General features: G+C 51.7%; 1 protein-coding gene across 2 annotated transcripts; it reads right to left on the reverse strand.

Moving 5' to 3' along the window:
• Positions 1-217: 217 nt before the first annotated feature.
• On the reverse strand, positions 218-10,490 carry C16H12orf43 (chromosome 16 C12orf43 homolog). 2 transcript variants are annotated; one of them, XM_055550134.1, is made up of 6 exons: positions 10,301-10,490; positions 6,694-6,736; positions 6,394-6,492; positions 2,635-2,708; positions 1,997-2,087; positions 218-1,502 (listed from the first exon to the last, which is right to left on the reverse strand). In XM_055550134.1, exons 1-6 carry the CDS (start codon positions 10,422-10,424, stop codon positions 1,163-1,165), a joined length of 771 nt encoding a protein of 256 aa, XP_055406109.1. In that variant the 5' UTR covers positions 10,425-10,490; the 3' UTR covers positions 218-1,162. The 2 variants fall into 2 exon arrangements, with proteins under 2 accessions (XP_055406109.1, XP_055406110.1); XM_055550135.1 differs by lacking the exon at positions 10,301-10,490 and adding an exon at positions 10,173-10,284.
• Positions 10,491-11,516: the final 1,026 nt, after the last annotated feature.

An 11,516-nucleotide genomic window follows, 5' to 3' on the forward strand; every position in this document is an offset into this window, starting at 1 on the left:
CTAGGGCCAGCTGGCTGAGGGGAGGGTTCCCAGCCCACCCCCGCCACCGCTGAGGAGGCTGAGGTCCTGAGTGATAAGGCAGCCATGTCAGCCCAGGGCTCACATGACCTCATCTCCCGGGGTGGGGGCTGCTGCAGATAACCCGGCCCTCGTAGACCACCTCCATCCTGGATGGAGGACAGGGCAAGGGGAGAACTAGCATCAGCGCAGCCTGCAGTCAGCTGAGAGCAAGCCTGTACATTTATTTAACTTTTAGTAAAGTAAACACGGACCGTGTCCAGTATCTTGCTTGTCGCGTAGGTGGGGTGGGCAGGTGGACGGGGGCTCGGGGCCTGAGGAGGGGCGGGGCCGGCACACACACACTCACATCCCACCTCTGTCTTCCTGGCTCCACCGAATCTCCGCGGCCAGGCCACCGAGCCGGAACGCCTCCTTCACCGTGAACTTCTGCTCCTTTCTGCAGGACACGTGGGTCCAGGAGCCCCAGGCGCGTGCTGTGCCACTTCCTGCGTCTTGAAGCTGGGGTGGGGACACTTCCCGGGGTGCAGGCAGGGGGACCCCACCTGCATGATGCTCATCAAGTTCAGCACTGACTTGGGATCAGGGGCAGCACCCAGATCTCTGTTACATTTCCGTTCCCTCGATATTTTCCATAATCTGGCTGGCTCAGAGACACGATCACACACGGCATATTCACATTATGGAGACAAAATTCTGGAAAACCGGGTGTGGGTGCAGAGTAGATCTCTGTCTTTTCTAGACAGTGTTTTACGAAGTCTGTGTGGAGGGAGACACACAAGGGGCTCTGGGGCCTTGGGGGTCCACCCCACCCTGCCTCCTTCAGGTCGTCTCCTGCACCAGGCCGAGGCGGCGGGAGCTCAACTACTTGGCCTTCAGCCTTGAGTGACTGGGAGTCTCCTTCTTCCTGGGGTCACAGAATGTTCTGGTACCACAGGTCTGCCACGGCCCAGGGGGAGCACAGGAGGGCAGGCCCCGCTCACCCTATGACCGCTTCTCGGCCCCTACACCTGGGCTGGCCCCAGTCACGGGCAGAGCCTGGACTCGCCAGCCAAGTTCTTGTATTGGAGAGGGACTCAGGGCTCAGACAGGCTAGTCCCTGTGGGAAGCCTGAGCTGGTGGGCTCCCGGCCCGCACGCTGGGCTCAGTTCGAGGGCACAGCAGCAGCGCTCTTTGTTGGCGGGGATGGGGAGGCCTCACTGGGCTTCTTTGTCTTTTTCTTCCGTTTCTTCTTTTTGGTCCCAGGGGGCGCCTGGTCTCCGTTGAGCTGGGCAGACTCCTTTTCCTGCCTCCCGACTGCGGCCTTGCTGGTGGCGGTAGTGGCCACGTCAGCACTGTCCTCCTTCTTGGCTTTCTTTTTCAACTTCCGTTTCTTCTTTTTCTCCACGGGGACATGGCCGTGGATGGCGGACTCCTGGAGAATGTCAGAAGCGGACACAGCCGCCTCCCGGCAGCGCCGTAACGCCTCGTCGCCATCATCGCTGCTGCCGGGGAGGGTGGGGGGAGTGTTAGTGGGACTCGGGACTGGGCCCCAAAGGCGCCGCGCCTGCCCCAGGCCAGGCCACCAGACGGAGGCTAGGGAGAGACGGCGGTATGTGGAGAACTCAGGCTTGGCCAGGGGGCGGACCTGGGTTCCCACACAGGCTTCTCTCCTTCGAGGCTGTGTGACCTCGTTTCGTGACTTAACCTCTCCAACCCTCAGGGTCTTCACCTATCAAGTGGGGATCTTAACAGAGCCCAGGCTTCACAGGGATGTCCCAGGAGTGTGGTGTCAGGCACGAGATAGATGCTCCGAGAGCAGTCAACATCCAGCCCCCAGTGGAAACTCTCCTGCTCCCACTGAGCTACTGTCTCCAGCTACCTGGTGGGACTCCTCCTAGGCCCAGGCCTGACTGGGGTCCACGTGGCTATCTGTGGGTGGAAGTGGGGGGGATCTGACCAAAATGAGGGAACCTGAGGAGAGGATGTGTCATCTCACCTGGAGCTGGAAGGCAACCGTTTCCGGCGGGGCTGGGGAGCAGCTTCCTTCTCGGGGCCTCCGGGGATGGACGTGAAGAAAAGGCGGAAGCCTGCAACCCATGGGGACAGAGTCAGCACAGCCAGGGGCCCCCAAGTGCCGAAGCTGCCCCATCTCTGCCCTCACGGAGCCCCTGGTCCAGAGGGCATCGCTCCTGTCTAATAGAGAGCGGTGCCTCACAGGATGAGAGGCAGCACACTTCCTTCTGCTGCAGCGAGGGGACTGGGTGCTTGAGGGTTTGCCGGCCACCAAGTCAAGGCAGCAAGTCTCCCTAGGCTTCTGGGACTCAGCAGCTGAGCTGCCTGCCTATGGCAGCTTGCAGACTGGTCAGTGAGTCGGGCAGGGGACAGAGACTCGTGTGCGAGAGGCTGTGGGGTGCAGCAGGCGCTCCTGCTCAGGGTCACCTCAGGCCAGTGGCCACATTCCTGGCCCCAGCTCCCCTCATGGGTCCCCCTGTGAACACGGTCACCATAACATCTGCCTCAGACAGGGCCTGCAGGCATGAAGGAAGATAATATGCCAAAAGGGCACTTCGTAGCTCAAGACTCACAGGAGGGGCTTAATAAAGGAATGCTGTTATCAACAGTTGAGCTGCTCACCGTCATCCTCCAGGGCGCCTTGTTGCACCTCGGCCTTTCTTGGCTCCTTCACGATTTCTGAAATGGTAATGGAGCTACGGGAAGAGACAGTGGATTTAGGATGAGATTTTGGGTAACAACAACAAATATTCTTTTTAATTAAAACTTCTTTTTGTTGTTGCTAAGTGGAGGGGATAGAGTAATGCAATGTTACGCGTGGATGCAGAGGGCCCCCAGCTGATGGGAACATGCCTGGTCACAGCCATAACGTGGTGAACAGCCCCTGTCAGCTCAAACGATGGTGACTCACTGGTTCAAACCCTACTTTATCCCACAAAGTGCTGAAGAAGTTCTGAAGATACTCATAGTATAACAGAATGCAACTTCAAATAAGGCAAAGAGAAAATGAGAGCAAGAGGGACAGAAAGAGCCAGAAGTGTGGCCAGGAAGCCCGACAGACTTGCTAGACAGAGGGCACACGTTTGGTTCTGAACTTCCTGGCAGCAAGCACGAAAAGGGAAATATGATCAGCTGAGGAAAAGAACGTTTCAGAGGTTCAGCTCCTATAACAGGCAGACCTGCTTTTTTTTTTTTTTTTTTTTTAAATATTTAAAAAGCTTGAGTTAATACATATTGACACTCAGTGCCAAGAAATAATATGGGGAGACCCCATGTATTCCCCACCTGGTTTCTCCCTCGGGTAACACTGTGTGTAACTAACATCCATGATCACAGCTGAGAAACTGACTTTGTTACAATCCACTGACCTTTCTCAGACTTCAGACCTGGGTTTTAAGTTCTGATTTTTGTCACTTACTAACAAGGAACCTCATCTCTCTGAACCTGTGTTACCCCCCTGAACACTGGGAGTGATGAGACTCCCGGCCTCCTAGAGCTGTTACAAGGCTCAAATGAGAACGTGAATTCTAATCCCTGAGGATGGAGCCCGGCTGGGAGCCAGTAAATGCCAGCTATAACGATGATGAAGATGATTACTGCTGTAAGATAAGCAATCAGTAGAGTTCCCTGGTGGCTCAGTGGTAAAGACCGAGCCTACCAATGCAGGTTCAATCCCTGGTCCGGGCAGATCCCACACACCGTGGGGAACTAAACCCGTGAGCCACGACTAATGAGCCTGTGCTCTAGGGCCTGCGAGCTGCAACTACTGAGCCCACGTGCCACAACCACCGAAGCCCGTGAGCCTAGAGGCTGTGATCCCAACAAGTGAAGCTACCGCAGTGAGAACCCCTCGTACCTCAATAAAGAGGAGCCCCCGCTCGCCACAACTAGAGAGAGCCTGAGCAAAGCAATGAGGACCTGGCACAACCAAAAAAAAAAAGATAAGCAATGAGCTCCACAGGACCCCTTTCTCCAGCACACACAAAGAGGGGAGAACTGCCGAGACCAGGAAGCAGGTCTCGGGGAGTGCTGGCGAGGCAGTCACCTCGCAACTGAAGACCAACGCTCTCAGCAACGTCCGTGCAGCAAACAGAACGATGTGCTGGGCGCTTCTCCTAACTGCCTTGTGTAGGTGCCAGAGGCCTCATCCTGCACGGGACACGGTCTAGGGAGAGGGAACAGAAATGATGCCAACAGGGTCCTGACCCTGACCCGGGTATCTAACCCGGTGGTTCAGTGTCAGTCGGCAGGGACATTAGGTGATGTCTGGAGACACAGCTGATTGTCACGGCTGGTGGAGCAATGTTACTAGGATCTCGTGGGTAGAGGCGAAGTACGCTGCTAACTCTCCTACAGCGCTCAGTACAGCCCCACACAACCATGAACAATCTGGGCCAAAATAAGAAACCATGGTGCCAAGTCATGTTGCCACCATGGACAAACCACGTCCATGGTGCCAAGGGACCAACTGGGGTATCATTTCTTTGTGCGTGCTACACTGGTTCAGTCGTGTCTGACTCTGTGCGACCCTATGGACTACAGCCCATCAAGGCTCCTCTGTCCATGGGATTCCCCAGGCAAGAATACTGGAGTTGTTTGCCATTTCCTTCTCCAGGGGATCTTCCCAATCCAGGGATCGAACTCATATCTCTTATGTCTTCTGCACTGGCAGGCGGAGTCTGTACTGCTAGCACCACCTGGGAAGCCCTTAAAACACAAGATACTGGCTCAGAATAGCTGTGCTAAGTCATTTCTTTGGAGAGGAATAAATACAGAACACTGCAGGAACTATCCTGATGGTGGGTGACCAACACCCTGGTGGATTTCCACCTGGGGAAACGCTCGTCACGGATCATTGCAATGCCAGGTGGCCCTTCAGGTTACCCTGAAGCCGAACGGTCACTGAGAAAAATCACTCCCTCGGATTGAGATGCCCAACTGACCTTCCTAAACATGTTAAGCACATTCCCAGATTGGGGACCGGCACTAAGGCCGTGGGGGTGCAGGCTGCTGAGGGCTGGCCCAAAGTTCTGTCTGGGATTAGCAGCAGCTGTGCACTTTGGGAGGGCTCATCTGTCCTTTTTGATGGTTACTTCACATTGAAGGACTATGGCCCAAACATCCTGAGTCTCCCTTTCAAAATCTGCTAGGGCTTTGTCAAGTGAGGATGGATCTAGCCCAGCCTACCTGGGACCGAGTCCCATGCCACGCCACTGGTCATCCGCAGAACAGAGGCACTGTGGCCAAACATGCTTGGAAGATGCCGGACTACACAAAGTTATGCACGACTCTTTACTGTAGGACTTCTCAGAGCCTTGAAGACACTACTAAGAATCTAAATCTCCCAGGGCAGGGCTTCCCTGCTGGCTCAGTGGTAAAGAATCCGCCTGCCAATGCAGGAGACATGAATTCGATCCCTGATCCAGGAAGATTCCACATGCTGCAGAGCAACTAAGCCCACTAAGCCAACTAACAGAACTACTGAGCCTGCGCTCCAGAGCCTGGGAGCCACAACTACTGAGCCCACATGCTCTAGAGCCCTCGCTCTGTAACAAGAGAAGCCACTGCAATGAGAAGCCTGTGTACTTAGAGAAAAGCCCGCACAGCAACGAAGACCCAGCACGGCCAAAAATAAATAAATAAAATTATAAAGATAAATTAATTAACTTCCCAAGGCACAGTGGGTATGCAGAGTACAGCATTTCTCCACCTCCTCTTTGCCGCTGGAACCCTGGTGCCCAGAGCCACACTCTGGACTCGAGTTCCTGGGCACCTACGTTAGGAATGCTGATGTGGATCTTTTTTTTTTTTTAAGTATTTCTTTGGCTGCGCTAGATCTTACTTGTGACACACGTGATTTTTTCTTCAGTTGTGGCATGTGGGAGCTAGTTCCCTGACCAGGGATTGAACCTGGGCCTTCTGCACTGGGATCGTGGAGTCTTAGCCACTGGACCACCAGGGAAGTCCTGCCGACCTGGATCTTCACAGATTATATTCTCGCAGCACCTGTCATACAGTAAGCACTCAAGAAACAGGAATTCCGCTGGTGCCTTGCCCTCTTGTGGTGGGAATAAGCTTTTGCATCTTGGGGTTCCCTCTTCCTCTGGGGGCAGCAGGAAAGCACAGCGGTTAAGAGCAGGGCCCTGGAGTTGAGCCCACTCTGCTCCCTCCTCCGTGATTGCAGGCACATGCTTCTTCTCACAGATGGGAGCCTTCTCCCACAGCTGGAGGACAAGGACAATGACAAGCCCTGCACGGCAGGGTGATGCCTTGTGCTTACCACGGTGCCAACTGACATCTGCTGAGCTCCCAGGCCTCGGGGGCCATTACTTCTGGAATGAATGAATGAGGGCAGGAAAAGAGAATGTAGGTGTTTGTCACCTGTCCAGCAGGGCTCCCAGTTTCTTGGCTACGTGGGCTCGGAATTCGGGGGTGGTCTGAAGCTCGTTGCCATCTTGTTCGTGCTCATCTACCTTGTGCCTGCAACACATACGAAAGGATCTCACCTCCTGCCAGCTCAGAGGCTGCTCCCGAGAGGGTGGGGAAGACATGTGTCTTGCTCACCCTGATATACCAGGTGTAGCAGGGAGTACATGGGGTGTATGTGTGTTGGGGGGGCAGGTGGCAGGGGCCAACATCAATGAATGAAAAGATGAAACCTGAATCCAAAGTGCACAGTACCTGAGGCTTGGCTGGTTGGCTGGCAACTTAGCATTTGTAGCACCTGTGGAAATAATGAACACTGAGGTATTTACAGAGGAAACAACTATACCATCTGTTGTGTGCTGGGCACTGTTTTATGTGATTTGCGCCTATAACTTGTTGAATCTTTCCAAAAACCTGATGGGGCTAATGGGGGTGGGGGTGGGGGTGCAGCAGTCACCATCCCCCATTTACAGAAGAGGAAACCGAGGCAAGGAGATGTAAAATAGCTTGTTGTTGTTCAGTGCTAAGTCATGACTGACTGACTGCGACCCCATGGACTGTAGCCTGCCAGGCTCCTCTGTCCATGGGCTTTCCCAAGCAAGAATGTTGCCATTTCCTTCTCCAGGGGATCTTCCTGACCCAGGGATCAAACCCATGCCTCCCTGGGGAAGCCCTGTTAAATAGCTTAGCCAAACAGCTAACAAGCGACAAGAACTGGGATGAGGATCCAGGCTGTCTGGCTCCACAGCCCCTCTTCATCACCATGCTGAATGAGCACGTCTAAGTGTACTTTGATTCCAGCATTTATTGAGTGCCCACTGCGTGCTTAGCTGTGTGCTAAGTGCTCTGGAAGAGAGAAACGAAGGGGGCTCAGTTATGCTGATCACTGGATAGGGAGTCTTGCTAGGGTCTCAGCTTCCTCACTCCTTAGAGGCCCCTTTCCAGCAAGTTCATTCATTTAAGAATCATTTTCCTGAGCAAGGTATAGGCCCTGGGGATACCAGAGTGAACAGACACCAGTCCCTGTGAAGTTCACATCATGCAACCTCTCACTCAATAAATTTGTGGAGCAAGTATGAGCCACAGTTGACTCCAGGTACTGGGGTTGGAGGGGTGAAAGGAAAAAAGGCAGGATAAGTAAAGAAGCAATTGTAGAAGAAAGGAAAGCATTACATATGAAGGGAATCACATAAAGTATGACGATCGTGGAGAGAAGGCATGTAACCCAGTCCTCCTGAAGAGATGGTGTCTCAGCTGTATTAAAGGATAAATGGGAGCCAGACAGGAAGGGGAAATGAGTCCATGACGAGAGACCAACCACATAACTGCTCTTTACAGGGCCTTTAATGTGTGCCAAGCACTGCAGATACATCATCTCCACTCCTTACAATGGTGGGTACTATCCTTAACCCCACATTACAGATGAGGAAATTTAAATACAGTGAGACTTAAGTACCCTGCCCAAATTCTTCCTGCTTGTGAGTGGTGGCAGGACTTTATTTTTTGGGGCTCCAAAATCACTGCAGATGGTGACTGCAGCCATGAAATTAAAAGACTCTTGCTCCTTGGAAGAAAAGCTATGACCAACCTAGACAGCATATTAAAAAGCAGAGACATTACTTTGCTAACAAAGGTCCGTCTAGTCAAAGCTATGGTTTTTCCAGTAGTCATGTATGGATGTGAGAAATGGACTATAAAGAAAGCTGAGCACCGAAGAACTGATGCTTCTGAAGTGTGGTGTTGGAGAAGACTCTTGAAAGTCCCTTGGACTGCATGGAATTCCAACCAGTTCATCCTAAAGGAAATCAGTTCTGAATATTCACTGGAAGGACTGATGCTGAAGCTGAAACTCCAATACTTTGGCCACCTGATTGGAAGAAGCAACTCATTGGAAAAGACCCTGATGCTGGGAAAGATTGACGGCAGGAGGAGAAGGGGACGACAGAGGATGAGACAGTTGGATGGCATCACCAACGTGATGGACATGAGTTTGAATAGGTTTCGGGAGTTGGTGATGGACACGGAAGCCAGGCATGCTGTAGTCCATGGGGTTGCAAAGAGCTGGACGTGACTGAGTGACTGAACTGAACTGAACTGAGTGAGTGGTGGAGATGGAAAGGCATTTCTGCACACAGAAAATAAAAAGAAAACGGCAGAGTTATGGTGACCACAGACGAGAGGACATAGTATGGTCTGGAGCCTAGCTGTGGAACGTGTGGCAGGAAAGCAAGCTGGGAACTGATTACCAAAGGCTGGGAACTGATTACCAAAGGCTGGGAACTGATTACCAAAGGGTTTGTAAGTCCTTTTATTTACTTATTATTTTAACTTTTACAGAAATTATTTATTTACTCAGCTCTGCCGGGTCTTAGTTTCAGCATTCTGGATCCTTAGCTGCGGCCTATGAACTTCTTAGCTGCAACATGCAGTCTAGTACCCTGACCAGGGATCCAACAAAGGCCCCCTGCATTGGGAGCATGGAGTCTTAGCCACTGGATCCCGAGGGCTTGTGAGTCCTTTAAAACAAAAGCAGGAGTTAACTTTGCTTTGCCATGGCCTGCTCTGGCAGCCTGGATCCTTCTCAGAATAATCTTTTAGAAGCAAAAAATACAACACATAGGATTACAAAGAGAACCAGTGATAGTGAAATTCAGTTATCATTAAGAGTAAAAAGCAAAATTTGGGATACTTTATACATATGCTTCTTCATTAATGTATTAAAATCTACTGATGGGCCTAAAAATTACTGTAATTAAAAAAAATTAATTAATTAATTTATTTCTGGCTGTGCTGGGTTTCCGTTGCTGCCTGCGGGCTTTATCTACTTACAGCAACTGGGGGCTACTCTCCGGTTTCTGTGCTCCGGTTTCTCATTGCAGAAACCGGCTTCTCTTGTTGCAGAGCGCCGACTCCAGAGCTTACCAGCTCTGTGGTTTTAGCGCTCAGGACTTAGTTGCCCTGTGGCATGGGGGATCTCCCCGGACCAGGGATGAAACCAGTGTGCCCTGCACGGGCAGGTGAATTCTTAACCTCTGGACCACGAGGGAAGTCCAAAATTACTTTAATTTTAAAGCAGGGATGAGTGGAAACGATTTTTTTCCCAACATATTGTGAATAAAATATTTTTGATATATCTGAAAGGCTAATGGGATTTGAAAGTCTGAGACTTCTGTTAAGACAAAGTAACAGGTATTGCCAAAACTACTGCGGTTGTTCACACGCATGATGGAAAGACAGGCTAAATTTCAGAGACCGGTGAAAGTGAGATGAAATATTTTTCCCATTAAGATTCACAGGTCCTCTGCACTTTACCCACCATTGGGCGCCCTTATGTTAAGGGGTCTGGGATTTATTCCCAGGGCACTAGGGAATCAGTGAAGGACAGGAAAGATAGTGAAGGATGCGGAAGGCTGGCGTGCTGCAATCCATGGGGTCGCAGAGTCTGACATGACTGAGCGACTGAACAACAGCAAAGGGAGTCACGGTCAAGGAGGTGTGGGACGCAGCTCGCTGGCGAAGTGTTGGAGCCGAAGAAAGGCTGGATGCAAGAATCCAGCTGTCGCAGTGATCTCCGAGGAGTGGCGGGCCGCCCAGGGTGCAACAGTTAGGATGCACCCAAGGAGACAGAGTCAAGAGATACTCTGGTGCCTTGGTTTTCCTGACTGGGATAATGGAACAACCCGCCCCGCTGCCCTGGACCGTATTTTGACTCTAAATCCTACTCTGAACCCTACCCAGGCCGTGGAGCCTCCTCAGGGAAAGAAGTCGAATCCCGGTGACACCCTCTTCACCGTCCATCCTCTCAGGCCTGAGGGGAAGATCATACGCTCTACGGCCAGACCCCCCGAATATAGTCCCCTACCGACTCTTGGCTTCTCTGGACCCTTCGGGCGCTGCTCCAAGCCCCAAGCCGGCATCGCTGCCTCGCGGCACCGTTCCAGCTCCTCTTCATCGCTGCTGCTGCTGCTGCTCTCCAGATCGCTCATGGCGCCACTGGGTGCCGCCACCTTGAAGCACCGCAAAGGATTGTGGGGAGCGCCTCCAGGCGCGGTCTTCCTCTTAGGATCCCAAAAGGGAGCCGAAAAACGCAGGGCATTGTGGGGATTGTAGTTCTTAGACTCAGGCCATCATTTGTCCTAAATTGTCCTGAAGGGTTTCCTGAAACGTGAGAGCTGGAAGGGCCTAAGAGATCAACAGATCTATCCTTGATGAGGAAAATAAGACCTATAGACAGGCAGGAATTGCCTAAGGTCACACAAGGGGTTAATGACAGTCAGGATCGGTTCCCATATTTTGGTCCAATGCACTTTGATTCTTATCCACTTATTCTACAAATTCAGAAGTCTATTTGGGCATCAGAAGTACCTTAGGGACCTTTGTGTCTGTGGCGGGGTTGGGTGGGGGGCAAGGGGCTTCTCAGGTGGTGCTAGTAGTAAAGAACCTGCCTTCCAGTGCAGGAGATATAAGAGACACAGGCTCAATCCCTGGGTCAGGAAGATCCCTTGGAGAAGGGCCTGGCAACCCATTCCAGTATTCTTGACTGGAGAATTCCATGGACAGAAGAGCCTGGCGGGCTATAGTCCATAGAGTGGCACACGACTGAAGCGACTTAGCAAGCACGCACGCACGCACATCTGTGGTAAAAGTCACATAATATTTTGTTGTTTAGTTGCTAAGTCGTGTTTGACTCTTGCGACCCCATAGACTGTAAACTGCCTGGTCCACTGTCCATGGAAGTCCCCAGGCAAGAATACTGGAGTGAGTTGCCATTTTCTTCTCCAGGGGATCTCTCCAACTCAGGGATCAAACTTGCACCTCCTGCATTGCAGGTTGATTCTTTACTGCTGAGACACCAGGGAAGACCACATAATATAAAACATACTATTTTAACCATATTTAACTGTACGCTTCACATTGTTGTGTAGGGGACTTTTTAAAATGCAGATTGTTGAGTCTCACTGAAAACTAGGCAAATCAGAGTCTCTAAGAGGTGGGACTCAGGAATCCGTATTCCTTTCAATATCCTAGGGCTTTGCTACTACTCTAGTATAATCTGTGAACAAGCAGCATCAGCAAAC

Source organism: Bubalus kerabau, chromosome 16 (genome assembly GCF_029407905.1).
Source record: "Bubalus kerabau isolate K-KA32 ecotype Philippines breed swamp buffalo chromosome 16, PCC_UOA_SB_1v2, whole genome shotgun sequence".
Classification (NCBI taxonomy): domain Eukaryota; kingdom Metazoa; phylum Chordata; class Mammalia; order Artiodactyla; family Bovidae; genus Bubalus; species Bubalus kerabau.